This window comes from Epinephelus fuscoguttatus, linkage group LG1, assembly GCF_011397635.1.
Source record: "Epinephelus fuscoguttatus linkage group LG1, E.fuscoguttatus.final_Chr_v1".
Classification (NCBI taxonomy): Eukaryota; Metazoa; Chordata; class Actinopteri; order Perciformes; family Serranidae; genus Epinephelus; species Epinephelus fuscoguttatus.
The window spans coordinates 19653545-19670622 of NC_064752.1; the positions used below are offsets into that span (position 1 = coordinate 19653545).

The 17078-nt window shown below is 42.7% G+C and overlaps 1 protein-coding gene across 2 annotated transcripts in view; it reads left to right on the top strand.

Annotated features, from left to right (window-relative positions):
- Positions 1-751: 751 nt before the first annotated feature.
- The window catches only part of kif5ab (kinesin family member 5A, b), a 101915-nt gene continuing 85588 nt past the window's right edge, over positions 752-17078 (top strand). For both annotated transcript variants that reach the window (XM_049585905.1, XM_049585914.1), the window contains exon 1: positions 752-1247. In XM_049585905.1, coding sequence (XP_049441862.1) covers positions 1119-1247 — 129 coding nt within the window. In that variant the 5' untranslated portion in view covers positions 752-1118. The remainder of the gene's footprint in view (positions 1248-17078) is intronic.

Genomic DNA, 17078 nt, shown 5'->3' on the forward strand with positions numbered 1-17078 from the left:
AAAACACTGGCAGAAGCCACAGAGTCTGCCAATTTTACACAAAAAGGTGTGTTTACTCATCATGGGGGGGTAAATAACCTGTGTTAACATCTGTATAATGTCTTCTGAGGTTCTCGGTGACTTCCTAAAGCTTGAAATCATGACATATACCTGGTAGTAAGGGTTTAATGAAAGGTACAATTGAGTGGCATTTTGGGAAATATGGTATTCAGCTTTTTTGGTGCTTGATCCCTTGGGAAAAAAGTCAGGCTATTTTAGCTGCTCCAGCTTTGTCCAGTCTTTCTTTTAATCTGTCTCCCAAGTCCTCCAGCTTGATGAAAGTGCAGCACTGCATCAATGGAGTACCCTATAAATCTCTTGGCAAAAATTACAGAGCCTCTGTTTCCCACATGACTACCCAGCTTGTTATGCAAAACAGCATTGCCATGACGACCAGCCTGGTGCAGCCTGAAAAAAAAGATGCTCTCCTCAAAAACCTGCTGGCCACAGAAAATAAATCACCACATGCAACAAGCAACACCATCACCTTTTTTGTGCTCCACCTGAAACTTGAGTGTTTAATGGAAAAGTGAACTTTCCAGTGGAGGCCAGTCTGAATGTGGTTGCGGGAATAAGGAGCAGAGTTGGTGCTCCTCTCCTGCTCCTCGGTCCCTCAGCTCAGCGGTGCTGATGAGAGAGGATTTGAGTCGCTACTTTACCACGCCCCGCCCCCAGTGAGAGAGCAGGGATGACAGTGATGCAAGGCATGCTTCTGAGCAGTCTGCAACCTATCCAGACACCGCCGACCGGATCACTTTGGAATATATACTCCTCATCTACAACTCTCCATCTGCTCTCCAGCGCTCCACCGAGTTTGGTTTGAGAGCATCTGAGACAAGAAACTCTCTCTTTCTGTTTTTGCTTTACATTTTTTTTAATGAATTGGTCTGTAGTCTTTCCCCAAACTCGTAGTTGCCCATTTTTCCAAATGCTCCGTCTGCCAGTCTGGCTTTGCATGTGGGTATAGCCGGTGATTTCAGCCTGCGTCCAGGTGGTGCACGGGAAAGGGTTGCACAGGGGATATTTTATCTTTAATAATTTATCTTTTTTGGAAGCGCGTCCACTATTTTTCCCCCACAATGGCTGATGCAAACGCAGAATGCAATATCAAGGTGTTGTGTCGGTTCCGTCCTCTTAATAAGTCAGAAATTATCCGCGGAGATAAGTTCATCCCAATATTTCAAGGAGAAGACACTGTCATCCTCGGGGTAAGTTATCTCTAACCATCTCCTTCCGTTTTGTCACCTTTCCATGCAAACGCCGGGGGTTACACTTTCCATCTCGCACACACCATCAGATACTGTCCAGACAAGCCTGGAGCCTTATAAAGGCTTCTGACAGGGATCCAACTATGTGTAGCCCCTTATCAATATTCTGATCAGCATGTTGCATCATTCAGGTGTGTGTTGCTGTCATTAAACAAGGCTTCCTAGATATCTCTTATTTAGGCAGGAAAAAAAGAGGCTAGATCAAACTGATGAGTAGCCTTTCATGTCATGTCCTCAGATGATTTGCCAAAAAATCAAACCTTTGTTGCTGAAATTAAGCCCAAGATCAATAAACTCTGCAAGCCTGAGCTCTGCCAGTATCGGAGGAACTTAAAAACTCATCATTTTTTGAAAATGCATCCCGACCCCACCTCTGTGATCCCATGCTGCCTCATTATTCCTGTCTTCTGTGGTATTGATCTGCTGGATTTTGGTGTGTTTCCTGCCTCAGAGGATCATGCAGGATTTATTGATTGTTGTTGATGTATGTTGCAGCCAGCATTTAATGCACTGTTGAAGTATTGGGTGCTGCAATTATAATGGGAGTCATGATTATGCTCTGTGGGTTATTTTTTTTTCTCTGTCCAGTGAATTGATTTTGAATAGAAGCTGATGATAATTGTCACTGCTATGGAGCAGCAAATGAAAATGAACCAAGCCGTAAAAGGGGTTTGTCAGTCTGATGGGTGCGTACCTGGGGCTGGGGTTAACAGTGGGGGATTATAAGTGCTCTAAATGCAAATGCTCTAGTTATTTAGACGTAAAGCACATTTGGGCCAAGGCTGACATGCGCACACACAAAGAGAGACAGGGAGACAGATCCTGCACACATTTGGCCTGGGGGTTGACTTCAAGTGATGATGAAGACAGCAGAAAATCCCTATCGGCTTACTCTGCTGTCACACACATGCAAACACACACTTTCACACACACCCATATTGAAATGCAAGGCAGCACTGCTGAGGTAGATATCCCTGTGAGACTGTCTTGTATATCCTGGTTGTAGCAGCAGCGGGATGTCTTCCTCAAGCAGATTGAATGCTCATTATCACATTATTCTGATGCTATTTGGCTTTACAGCGGCTTGAAATCATTTATTCCTGAGTCAATCTGTATTTAAATATATTCTGGGTGTGTTTGAGGGCAGCAGAAGAATGAAAAATTCATGCAGATGTTCATTCTTGTACATTATGTGGTTATTTTAAACTATCTCAGTCTTAAATTTCTAAAGAGTGTCTTGAATGGCTTTTTTTGAATGATTTATTCAGTGTCAGTGCTGCTGTTGCGTTCAGGCTGCAGTCTGTTAGTATGGGGAGATGCATACTTCGAATTAGTCTGCAGATGATGACAGTTGGAAACAGCCTGAGCAGAAATGAAGTGAAATCATGTTACCCAATTAAGGGAACTGTGATCTGTTGTCGTTATGAAGTATACACACCGCGCTGCTGTCGTTTCCTACCTGCACTCCTGTACGGCAGCAGGAGCCTTCAAAACTGATCACGTCTGGAAACAGAAGCATGCAGTTCCCTTCTTATATTTCCAGTCGCTTCATGCACTAACCATCAATTTCCTTTGGCTCAGATGACTGTAATCACTAAAGCATGCACACAGTTTTCATCTCTGTAGATGTAATTGCTGTGGAGGCGTGCAGAATGAGAGGGGTGTCTTAGGTGTGTAAATGAATTCAGAGTGTGTATTTTCCATCTGTAGCATCTGTCTTGTAGATCTGGAATACTCTTAGAGGAGAGGTAAAAAAAAAAAAAAGTCTCCTGAGAGTTGAAATGCTGCGGCCGTCAGATTGGATCAGGATTTAAAATATCAGGCCGGCAGGCAAGCAGGCGTGCTGCAGGGACCCTGTAGCGACAACTAAGCACTCACATTCTGACGGTTGATAAAAACAATTCGCATCTGGGCAGCGCTGATGGCCCCACATTTGTCTGCAGGAGGAAGGCTCCTTCCAGAACTTGTTAACTGACAGAGGCAATGATTGGAGCTGCTGAATGATGTTTCGCCTGCACCTGGGTGGCAGGCGGGAGGAGACTTGGTGAGAGATTAAAGGTCTGGGAAGATGGCACATTGGTGTGCTCTGAATTGATGAAGGAACGTCTCCGGGGCCTCAAAACATTTGGGGATGGGTGATGTGTGACTGGTGGGATGTGGAGCGCTTTCGTGACAGAGTCAAAAACTCAAAGACTCCTGAAACAACTCGGATGTGGATTCTGACAGCTTTGAACTCAAGACTTGCAGTTGAACTTGACTCATAAACTTAAACATGAGCATACGCCATATACATCCTGTGTTCTTTTTCAAAAATGTGTTTATATTAAAATTTGCAGTGGTTACAGGGCATTACAAACAAGAATGAAAACAAAAATAAATAAATAGGCGTAAATTAACAAATATATCGTAGAAGTCACATGTGTTGGAAGCACCTTTTGCCGTCAGAGGTAGTGGAATAGAGAGCCCTGAGCGTAGCCATTCACAAGTTATAACCCCGTATCCAAAGGAAACCTTTGTAGGACATTGAGGAAGGATATGAACAGTTGTCATTTTGATATATGAAGTCATCCTTAAAGGGACAGTTAGCGCCCAAATCAGAAATACATATTTCTCCTCTTACCTGTAGTGCTATTTATCAGTCTTGATTGTTTTGGTATGAGTTGCCGAGCGTTTGAAGATATCAGCTGTAGAGATGTCTGCTTTCTCTTTAATGTATTGGAACTACTTGGCACTTGGCTTGTGGTGCTCAAAGCCCCAAAAATGAATAAGAAAACCTCAACAGCAATGTCTCTTTATAGCAATCATGACCCGGTTACTCAAGATAATCCTCAGATCTTGTTGTGAGCAGTTTCATGAAGGGCTATTTTCTGTCTATGGGACTGCACCCATATTGTTGCACAGAAGGAAGTGTGCTCACCCAGCAACACTGACTGTGTTTACAAGGTCTTTAGTATCCCGGTTTTGATTGGGTTTTTTAAGTATCCCGTTTTTGTGTTTGTGCATGTAAACACCATATCCCGAATTCAGAAACCGGGTTATGCCCTTTTCCCGGTTTCAAGAAACCCGGTTTTGCCACCTGGAGTACTCCGATAGAAGCCGGGATACTGGAGCATGTATACGCCTTATCCCGGTTTCATGAATGGTTCAACTACATCACACAGCCGGCTGAAGGATGCCCTACTCATTCTGAAGTTTTCTCTCCACTCTGAATCTGTAAACTCCATGAGAACGATCCTATCCCACCAGTCACAGCTACGTATTTTCATCCACTGTTGCCTTGTACTGCGTGGTGGCAGTGACAGCTGAATACGAGAGCTTGAGATTCTCTGCGCGCCCGGCCTAGTAATGTCAAAATATTATTTACAGACTGATTTAACAGACGATCACTGCTGCCACGATCACTGAAAAGTCTGGGCGAGAGGCTTCCACAGAGGAGCGCCCAGTTTGCACCAGCTTTAAACACGTTATTTACTTCACTCAAACTGCGTGTGGCTATTAGCACTGGTGTTAGTGAATTAGACCTTGTTTATCAGTGAGAATCATTTGCATAGAAATGTCCAATTTTTTTTACAATATTTATTCACAGCCCTTCACCACCTGGATCCTAAAATAAACACCTGTTTTATTACATAATCATGCTTCCGTGTTGCGCCATTCATTAAGATCCTATGTTTCTGTCATTCAAATAACAAGACTTGTGGTTTAATACTCTTAATTATAACAGCCAACTTATTGAAAAATGTCGGGTTTAAATCGGGCTCGGGTCCATAATTACAGTTAATTGGACGGGCCGGGCCGGTCCCGGACATAACGTGCACAACGTGCATAACAGGCTGGATTTTTTGGGCCCGATCTAAGCTCTACCAAATACCTATCAAAGTTGGTGACGTATTCAATATTTGTTGTCGCTCTCTCCTCCCATTGCTGAAGATGAAGTGGATGAGCCACAGCTGTAATGCAACGTGAGTGTTTACTAATGCTAAGCCTGCTAGAAGCCACAGAGGTGTCATTTTTGTCTTACTTCTAAATATAATAAATATATCACATTTCCCGCTCAATCTGTTGTAAACAAAAGACGTAAAAGATGTAACACACGCCTGCGCGGATAGGATGCAGTGATCAGAAAATGGGTTACTGGTATTTATCATGTATACAGGGATCTGAATAACCGGGTTTCTCTGTGTTCCATGTAAACATCATATCCCGGATATGCTCAAAACCGGGATAAGCCTCAAAACCGGCATACTAAAGACCTTGTAAACACAGTCACTGAGTTAGCTAACGTTACAGCTCAGTCGAGGAGGACGTCATTAGTGTTTACATTTCGTGCTGTCACATAAATGAGCATTCATCCATGAGTAGATGCACGTATCCTTCTGTGTGGTGATACAGTTAGCAGGTGTAGTTGGGTGAAGAAACTGCTCACAACAAGGTCTGTGGATTATCTTGAGTAACCAGGTCATGAGTTCTGGTAAGACACGTTGCTGTTGAGTTTTTCATAGCTCCACAAGCCAAGCACCATCTAGTTCCATTATATTGGAGAGGAGGCAAACATCTCTACGGCTGATATCTTTAAAATTTGGCATCTCATACCAGAACAAGACTGATGAATAGCACTGCAGGTAAGAGGAAAAATGTGTATTTTTGATACTGGTGTAAACTACGCCTTTAACTTTCTCAAGCTTGAGAGATCACATCACATCTTCAAGACAAGTTGAAATAGAAGGCGGCTGTGTGGACTCCCAATTAAGAACAATCTGCGACAAGCTTTCAAAGTTGTGAAAGCAGCACTGTCTGTTTGTTTAGGATTTAATGAAGACGAATCCACTGGGACACAGAAGATGTCTCTTAAGGGGCATTGCTACAGATTAATCTCGAGAACATCAGAAAGATTTTTAAAAATTGAATGCCAACAGGTTTGCATTTTAGAGCAGTGAGCAAACATGTGGCTGAGGTCACAAGGGGAGGCATGACATCTGTCACGCTTGTTTACACTTGGATATGTTTTAAATTGCCTGGATTTGGAGAAATGTGAAATATTTGAATTGTATGAACCCAGGAAAAGCACAAGAGGTGTTAGTTCACAACGTGTCAGTCGCCTCATCCCCCTATTCCTCAGCGAATTCAACCTCCATTTTGCATCCTGTATTCAAATTTACCTAAAGCAAGGCCATATAACTTAATGGCACAGTGAATTCCCTTCATTCCCCCAAAGCCTATTCAGTTGGCTATAAAGACATTTTCATTAGTTTATCAGTGACAGGCTGAAACACAGTGTAACAGTAGCACAAGTAGAGAAAAGTCACAATGAGAGAAAGTTGCACAGTAATATCTAACTTTTTCTAACATAAGCCTCCATAAGCTACCATACGAAGGAGGTTGTAGCAGCAAAACCCCTGAGTGTATTAATATTTACCAAGCATGATGCATTTTGTTGCTTGTGAATTCAGCATTTCATTTGCAAGAGAAAGCTTGTGTTGTTTCTCCTTTCAAAAACGACATAATCTTTCTTAAAAGCGAGAATTGATTTCTGCTGCTCAGTCCAATATGCTTTGGTCTCCACCAGCTCCCGGGGGAAATATCTGGCTCTTTAGCTGCTAAATGCTCCAATATGTTCACCGGCTACTCACTACCTTTGTCTATCTGTCTCTTGTTTTCTGCTGGGCAGTTAGCCTACAGTGAATTTATCACTGACAACAGCTGCCTTTTGCGGCTGGATTCAAGGTTGATGAGAACAGTGAGACTGAATCAAAACAGTTTAGTTGCAGAACATAAAACCAAAATAGCGACTCTGAGGGGAACTGCAGAGTCAGATGTTGGTTGTCTATGAGCAACCACTCTCACGTTACACTGTCACTTGATCCATAATACATAAATTTGATTAGTGCAGCTTTAAACTCAAGTTGATTACTCAGAAAGAAACCTGAGAACACAACTCAGTTCGCCCAGACTTCACATCCGTGACTTGGTTGTCACTTTGAGCACTTGAGACTTGACTTGAACCTTGTTGATTTTACTGCTGCTTGTGTAGTGACTGTTCAAAATGTGCTTGTTCTGATGGGTTGATTGCTTGGACGCGAAAATGCTTCATTGGCTCCTGAGCAATGCTCCTGCAATGACATAGTTGTGTCCCCAAGCAATGCCAGAGTATACGTGCCATTTGCTAACAGCTAATGACTTGGGACCAGGCTGGGAACAAAGGTGTTCTGTTACAATGCAGTTTTGCTACAATGTAAGAGCTCAGGTGTTTTGTTTAGCAAGCGATGGAGAATGAGCTGTACCCAGCATGCCGTTCAGCTGTGTACAGGACACACCAAACTAACATCAAAGAACTAATGGCAACAAAAGCCAACTGTTGTGTCACCTCATGTCGCCCATTATGCAACAAATGTTGCATAATATAACAAGTTTGTTTTGACATCAAGCCCACTTGACTTAAGTCATTTGTTTGCTTTCCTCACCACAGTTTCTCTTCAGCTGAACTGCCAATCATAGTGTTTTCATTCACCGGCGGGCTGAGTCTGACGACCCAGATTCAACATGCTGAACTGGCCGTAAAAAAGCTGACAAGGTCTGTCTCGTGCCAATGGTGTGGAACACACACAAAAAAACTAGGGCAGAAGACACTCACTGACACTGACCAAGAGCCAACCGTCAGCTTGGTGTGTAATGGCAGTAAGAGTTAATAGGGGTTCCTTTCAATACACTGCACAGTGTGTATATAACACACTATGAATAAATAGTATCTAATATCTCAAGAGCTTCCTTGGGTCCTCAGCAATCCATATACCAAGTGTGAAGACGATCAGATAAAGGTAGTCGAGTAAATCAATGGAAAGACAGACAAGGGTTCCTTAATTTTCCCTTTCCTTTTCCTTTTCTGCATCTACTTAGCATCAGCAGTGAGGGATCGGTGCCGTTTCCCTGGAGTGCGGAGCAGCAGTGCAACAGAGGTGCAACAAGCATGTAAATCATCTTCAGCAGCACAAACAAACAAGAGTCCTGAGTCCTGAGCAGAATTCCTCACTCAGGCCTGAGACCAGTAATACAACGAATGTTGGAACATCAAAGAAACACATTCACAGAACACATGTAGAGCTGGTAAACCTTTTGCTGTGTGCCTGTAAGTTAGGTTTCTTACTGTAGCAGTTCCTCGAAGCACTCTCCAACATTGCAGCATCATTTTTCCCACGAGTCATTTTAATGACAATAGCAATATTCCACATCCCCCACCCGTGCGATGCAACAATTAATGTTTTATTATTAGTGCTTAGTTCTCATCTCACATGGCCACCTGTGGAGCCCCATAGCGCACAGCGGCTGTGTGACAGTAATAACCATACTCAGCCTGTACTGCCCCAAGGCTCGGCCTTTGTGTTTGTTCCATGGTGGAGTGACACAGCTGTCTCTAGTATTTCACTGTCTGGAATAATGCGCCGTCACAGGGGCCAGATTGTCCCTCCTAATCTTCTGGCAGGAGGAAAAGACAGCTACGATGAATCACGCTTTGAATTCAGTTCTATGAATAAGTAAATAATCACGGCCGCCTTCGAGGCAGTAAGATATGGAATTTTTTCCCTCTGGTGCTCGCGGGCAGTGACATATAGATATCACATGCTAGCGCCATGTGAGCTGAACACAGGCTATGGGGTTATTAAAAATGCATTACACATGCATCATACCAGTGGCAGTTTATGATGATAAGATATGAGTTAGGTTTCTGTATGAAAAATGCCATTGCAGACCTGTGCTTTTCACTCCCTGATTGTTTGTTGTCATATCTCCTTAAGCTGCATGAGCTTAAAGAGCCTCACTAGTGCTGAATAGGCCAACAGCCTCATCTCCATTGCCTTTGTCCAAAATGAAATAATTTTATGCTTCATTTGGCTGCTATTGTTGTAAACCCTCGTGAATATATTTAGCTGCACGCTCAGGCTGAGTTTAACTTAGGGGGGGTAATGTAGTATGACATAACTTGTTAACACAGATTATTAGATCCCTCTTTATTTCTGACTGTTTTAAACCAGCAAGAGGAAATGCTGCAACAGTAGATTTTACTTCAACTTTAGGACCTTTTGTCTCCGAAACTGCATCCCTTTTATCATGGGCCATTTCTTTTCAGGATCAGAGGTACAATTTTAATGAGCCTGCATCCCGCAGCAAGGCCAGACAGTTAGACCAAAATACAAAGACAGCAAGAAAAGTCTCCTCTCTCTTCATGTTTGTTACCCAGACTGTCAGCCATCATATCGTCACACTCAACCTTGGGGGGTTAGCTCGTGCCTGTGCGTGTGTGTGTGTGTGTGTGTGTGTGTGTGTGTGTGTGTGTGTGTGTGTGTGTGTATGCTGAGTGGTTGTGTTGACTCGTTTAAAACACTCATATTGAGTCCCTAACCTCTACACTGACCTCCCTGTCATTGTCATATGGAGGCGTTTGAGTTTTTACTCACACAGTTTATTTGTCTTTGACCATGGTAGATACCGAAGAGGGCATAGGTGTGGATTAAAGGGGGGACGCAAGGGACACATTCTCCTCAATATTCAGAACACGTGGATTTGTCTGCCCCAATGACAACATGAAAGTAGTGGAGAACTTTTTTTTTTTTACTAAATGAAATGCATTTACACCATAAATTGATGCAGAAAAGAAACACATTGCTGCAGTTTCATATGTGTCCCTCCCATAGACTGTAAAAGTAATGGACGTAGCTGCCACAACGTCGCCCACTGGTTTGTTGACTCCTGTTTTGAAGCCTCAAGTTCAGCATTTCAGCCGTTGCCATCTTGATTTTTTGGAGCCAGAATTGACCATATTTGGACGAGCGGGTGGAGCTGTGGAGGAACAACAGGTGGATCTGACTAAGAAGTTGAGGACACTATCAGCAAACAGTCACTCAAAGCGGCCAACCTTTGATTATGCATAACTTTAAGCCTTAAAAATGTAAATGGGTGATTTATAAAAAATAGATTCATCCCTGTACAGTTGTCATGAAGGGGGAAATTAGCTATAGAGACCAAACACATGCTGTAAAGACGTTTATTTCTGCTGTAAAGTTGGGCATTTTAACATGGAGGTCTATGGGTATTGACTGGCTTCTAGAGCCAGCCTCTAGTGGCCATTCAAAGAAGTGCAGTTTTTGGCACGCATATGCTGGCTTAATTTTCCAGCCCTGGGGGTTGCCGCCTGGTCCCCCTCCCTCTGTTGAAGTGAAACCTATGCCCTTGGACGAGGGTGATCTTTGCTGTGAAATGAATCCCTCCACCCATGTTCACGAATCCAATTGAAATGTGCACATTAAATAGCTATTGATTCTCTATTTTCTGCACGCCATTTATAATTGTATGGATTACCTATCCCTGGCTGATGTTCCCTTGTGTGCTTACAAATCTACTATAGAAACTCCAGGGTGCTAAAGGCTGCTGTGTTAACATCTGCAAAATACACCTTGTTTACATGTCTAAGAAGAATTGAGGATTAAAACGTTCACAGAGACAGAGTATATATTCTGCACAGAATTTTTCATTGTGGCTTTGCTCCTTCCCTCAAAACGCACTTCTTTTCTCCTCAAAGCTTTTTTCCCTGAGATTTATGAAAATGAATTAGGATCATATGGTGCACTACTGTTGCAGAAAATAGGCATGTAATATCGTTAAAAATTAACCAATTATTCATGAGCAGTCACTGTAAGATGTCTGGTTTCTGATGGAGCTGCAGCTCTTTTCCTGCTGAGCTCCACTGAAGGCTGATTCTTTTTTCTTCTCCTATCCTTTTCTTGATTAGGCACCGAGAGGGGAAAACAGCTGCTGCTGAAACAAACTGTTGACAGTGCATGTCGGGCGCCGAGTAAAGTCATCTACCTGCCTCGTACCTTTTGTTATTTATAGTTCCATTGGAACTGTTTTCTCCTCAAGGATATTTCTTTGCAATGGCTTGAACTGTCTGCAAACCAAACAGCGTCAGAAATGGAGGTCCAAAGGGCTCCCGTCATCCCTGCCCTGGTGCTTTAGTGCTCTAATTCTATCATTGAAGTGCACACACCCTATCCAATTAGGGAGTGTAATGGGATTGCCGTATAGGGTCAAGATCCATACTCATTTCTCCCGTTGGACGACGCCATCAGAACAGCTACCACTTGGGATCATCTTCTCTCCCCCTTGTTCCCTCTTTCTCTCCCTCAATACACACTTAACTGTATTTTTCTCTGTCTAACTCTGTTTCATGGTGTAATGATTCTGCCGCTCATTTCCTCATGACTCAGCAGCAGTTTTGGGAAGATGCGAGAGAAGAAGCTCAGCCTCGTCTGTCATCTCATTAAGTTAGGTAGAGGCTTCTCGCGGGTTTTAATGGTGTCAAGGGGAAAGCTCCTGTCAATCAGGAGTCTGAATGTTAAAGAGTTTGTGACTTTGGTGAAGTTATTTCACTCACAGAGATGTGAAAATCCGAAAACTCGCTGAGATTAATTCAGCTCTATTTCGAGAGAGAAAAAAAATCAATATTCTAATCACCACTGCTTTATGGCCACCTTGTACTATCTTAAAATGTAGAGTGGCTAATCTATGTACCCATAGCCCATACCAACAAGGGCTGCCAGCTCTCCCTCACATCTTTTCCCTAATATTAATAATATACTGACATCAATTTAGTCTGCAGCCACACTCAAAAGCATATTAGCTGCCAGTTCCTTCAGCTCATCTTTATTTTTACTCAGCCTGCACACATGCCAGGGTTAGATAAGCTTGTGCCAGTTTGTCAACACTTTTCCTGCCCCTTTCTCTCCCTTTATGACAGAAGTGGGCTGTGACTACCAGGCTTTTAGCTCCCGGGAGCGTTAATGGAGCATCCGCTCCTCATTAGCCACGGCCCTGCCCAGGATGCCGCCCGGTCTCCATGTCTGCCCTCAGCGTCTGTAGCAAGTACAACGTAACCGGCTGCACATGCTCGCACATGTGTGTGCACATGCCAAGACCCCCGAGCAGTTGGTGCTATATTAGTCTGGTAGTAGGATGGGAAGGAAATCCCAAGGACACGAGAGGAGCATCCCCGCCCTCCATATGCCCAGGACTTCTGTTTCATTCAATTAATCACAGTTAAGTTTATTGATCTGACACTGGAGAACAATGACATCTACTCTGAGTCGATGTTTTCCTTCATTTCTTAGGGGAGCCATGCTTTCAAGCACATTTTCTATTCACGGTTTCTGATCGTGGTTAAATGCAGGACGTTTACATATAAATGAACGTCTGTTACATTCAAGCCCTTGCCAAACAAATTCACACAATCCTGATTAAGCCTCTCGCCACCAGGGAAAGCTCTCTGTATTTTGCAGCATACTCCAAACAAGGAGTTGTGGTGTCTGGTACCTGTGGCGACCGTAACAATGCATTTTACGTCAACCAGCCAGAGCTAAACGGAGCAGGAAGGGAGGAGGGACCACAGCGTTGGAGCAGTAGCTCGAAGGATGCCGGAAGCTGAGGCGGAAAATCAAAAGTGTCCAAGAAAAGTTGCTGGAGTGGATGCTCCAGATAAAAAGAAACTTGGCGTTCAGAGGAAGGATTAAAGTCAAAAAAGACTTGAGTGCTCCTGGGGATGGGGGACAGACAGTGAGCTCTCCTGCGGGCATACGTCATGAGGACACGTCAACAATGTTTGTTTAACTACTCTCACTGCCAGAGGGGGGAATCAGAAGTTCAGCACTCCAGCTTTAAAGGGACAGTGCACCTCAAAATCAAAAATACATATTTTCCCCCTTACAGTGCTGTTAATCAGTCTAGATTGTTTTGGTGTGAGTTACAGACTGTTGGAGGTATCAGCCGTAGAGATGGCTTAACAGAAACGGACCTTGTTGTGAGCAGTTTCATGGAGGAACTATTTTCTTTCTACTGGACTACACCCACCAAACATATCACTGCACAGAAGGAAGTGTGCATCTACTGCTAGCTCACCTAGCACCACTGAACTAGCTGACATTACAGCTCAGTCGAGGACGACGTCATTAATGTTTATTCTGCTCAATTCAATTCAGTTCAATAGAACTTTATTTATCCCGCAGGAAATTCTTCTGCCAGGGAATGCTTCAAATTACAGTAATACTAAGTACAGTAACCACAATTTAATGTTCACAACCAATAACAACCAGAACAACCACTGGGTTCCCAGCGTCAGGGTCACTCACTGGACCCAGTTTTACAAAGTATGAGTATTAAATATTTGGCAAAATATAAAAATATACAAGGTAAGAAGTATATTCAAGGAAAAAAAGCAAAACCAGTGCCTAATAGAGTAACAGTAGGAGTAAGACAAGTACAAGAGTTACTAAAAATGAACCAAAATGGTGGAAAAAAACAGACTGCGCCGGATAATCAATGTTATATTGTATATGATTAAACAACGAGAAGTGGTATTGCACATGAATTTGAGAAAATGATATTGCACTAAGTAATCATGATATTGAAAAGTAATATTGCACATGATGTAAAAATATTGGTGCTCCTTTCACGTTGTCTCAAGTGTGAGCCTCTCGTCCATGAATAGGTGCACATATCCTTCTGTGCCATGATACGGTTGGTGGGTGTAGTTCGGTAGACAGAAAATAGTTCCTACGTGAAACTGCTCGCAACAAGGTCTGTGGATTATCTTGAGTAACCAGGTCATGGTTTCTGGGAAGAGACATTGCTGTTGAGTTTTTCAAATGTATTTTTTGGCACTTTGAGCACCACAAGCCGAGTGCCATCTAGGTCTAGTTATTTCCAACACTCAACAACTCATAACAAAACAATCTAGATTGATAAATAACACTGAAGGTACGAGGAAGAATAAATATTTTTCATTTTGGGGTGATATGTACCTTTAATCTAATTCAGGGATTATTTAAACTGCATTACATAACAAAGACAAAGATAAGGAAATCTTGGCAAACATAAATTTCAGGCTTATTTTAATCTTTGCATGGCTCTGATTGGTCCCAGTCCAGACCTTAAAAATGACTTCTCCAGGCTACAATACCATGGAGCTGTTCCTGTGTTGCTCCCAGTAGGTACATCGATTATCACAACATGCTGATTTTTTTTGCTCTTTTCCTTCACCTTTTCTATCTCCCCAAGTTTCTAATTAACTCCATTTTTTGCAAACTCTTAATACCATTCACACTTTTTTTCCATAAGGCCTTTTATTATCCAAATTACCTCGCGGCACAGCTCAGTCATTAGTTGCGGCTGAATTACAAAGAGAATCCCCTTAACCGTGTTGTTGATTTTTACAGCAAATTTAAGTCATTGCTCACTACTACTCCTTGGATTGCTTCATTTTTCCACTCAACTATTCCCCTGGCATCACTTGCTTTAATAATTGCCGCCGGCGTACACAAGTTGATAGAAATGTGTGCTTACGTTGCCACATTTCTACGACTTATTCCATCCTACCCTAATTTATTATTCATTCCCTGCCACATCTGGTCATTAATAGGGCTCATACTAATGGTGTGACGCTGCTTGATGGCATAGTTGGTGGATTACTGCGTATGTCTTCCTCTGGCACTAGTGCTTTTGAGGATCAGTCACAGCGTCGAGGCTCTGGACTCAGATTTAATTGGAACTGTGGACCAGGACCACACAAAATCTCTTTTTCAGTTTGGCACAGAGCTAAAGATGTCTGCATTATAAGTTGCCTGCATTATCATTTCATAGGGGCATAACTTCTTGCCTAAATTCATTCAATACAGTTGGCTCACGGGTGTATATACTAATTGAATTACTGGTATAGAGGAATCGATGGCTCCGTTAAAAGCTTTCTTTCTTAACGTGGCTTCGCTTTGAAGAAGAGAAGACCATTAGTGCATGTTTTTGTGGAATAAACAGTAAAATAGGTCCCCTTTGAAACAAGAAAGCATTCAGATAAAATTATACTTGTGATAAAATGGCACGCTGTCTATTCCCCACAGGGTTGGTAAGTGTTGATTGGATTATTTTACACGTTCAGAGGTACATTAGCACTTAGGCACGATGCTTTTTTAAGGTGAGCTTGCCGCCTGAAAAACAAGATTCCCTCTGTATTAAATGCCAAATGTATTTGGCTTTTTTCCCCCTGTCGTGCTGAAGCAGCACAGACAGAGACAAAGCTGCTGTCAGGGCTAATCTTGTACATTGTGTGAATTAATTTTGACTGAATTTACTTATGCGCAGGTTGAACTGAATGCAGGTGGCTGTCTCTGAGTCCGTAGCACCTCAAATATTTCCTTTGACATCAAATATTCCCTTTGAGAGTGCAGCTAATAGCTGTGCTCTCAGACTGTCTCAGATTGAGATCGAAGTTCTTTGCTCCAGGCTGAGGTTGCTGGTCCCGATTCATGTTAAACAACTTATTTCTTTCCCAAGGTTCACTTCTATTTTCTGTAGGATTTTTATAAATCTATAGCATAAATAACTGGAAGGCATGTGAAGGCCGGAGGCCCAAGCAAACGTGACATTGCAGGCGAGGACTGGAACAGTCAAAGTGTCACTTCGATGATGAGCCATCTTCGTCATCTCTGACAAGTGTTTTCCTGTCTCCTTGCTCTTTCCCTCACTCTCTCTCTTTCAATCTATTTTATTCTCTCAGTCTCTGCAGTATCTGCCAGTCTATTTGAGCTGAGTATAATTTTCAGTGTGCTTTCCTGTTTGAGGCTGTTCTGGGCTCTGCTATCTGTGTTTCAGCTCCTTAGTAGATGCTTTTGTTCTTGTTACATGGTCTTTATTGGTAGATGGAATTTGCTTAGTTGTCATAGAAGTGCAGATGTTCATGTGATCATTTTCTGTGCTGCTCCTTGAAGGTATACAATGCAGGAAAAAAAGGTATAAGCTCATACAGAAGTAATCCCTCTTAGTCAGCACTTGTAACCAAGTAGTATTGTGTGGTGGTTTGTTTATCTGCAGAGACTCTGCCCTGTATTTTCTTTTTTTCTTATTATTCTGCTGTGGTTACAGCATGCAGGTGAGGTTGGGAGTTGGTGTTGCAGAGAGTTGTACGAGTAGACTGACCACTTTAGTGTCTGTATGTTAAATGAAGCTACTGTACTACCCTGCCTCTGTCCAAGGGTAACCAAGTCTGTTTACAAGCAACTCTAAAACTCCTCTGAAGCTCACTAATTAACACATCATATCTCGCAGGTTGTCTGGTAACCTCAGGGTGACAATCACTGCTTATGAGCTGCTATTTTTATCGTAACGATGTATGAAATGACAACGTGAAAACAGTGAGAGAATGTAAGAGGAGTCTAATGTAGAGATGAACCGACAGAGAATTATGACCTTAGTACTGCTCTATAGCATCATTTTCAGCAACAGAGGACAACTATGTTCAGCAAAAAAAAAAAAAGCTTTAACAACTGAGTATGTTCACCTGCCCAGCACAGAACAACAGACAGACACCATTGACCACTAGCTTGTGAACATAGTGGAGCATTTAGCAGCTAAAGAGCCATGGAGCAGATGGTGGAGACCAAAAACAGAGCTAAAAGGGGAGTGAATATTGGACTTACATCCACCGAGTGGACAGAAACACAACTCCAAATGAATAATACTGTTGTTCCATATGTGTAAATAAGCTGTCTGGTAATTGTATTACCTTAAAGGTGATGATTGGCCGTCGGTCAAAGTCGGGTCATCGGCGAGCGTCTGTCGCCCTAGTTTTTGTGGTGTGTTCCGCACCGTCAGCGCTTCAGCGTCTGCGGTTTTTCTGCTTTTCTGAGCATGTTGAATCCGTGGCCGAGCTTTTCGGTGAGAGAGATCACTCTGATT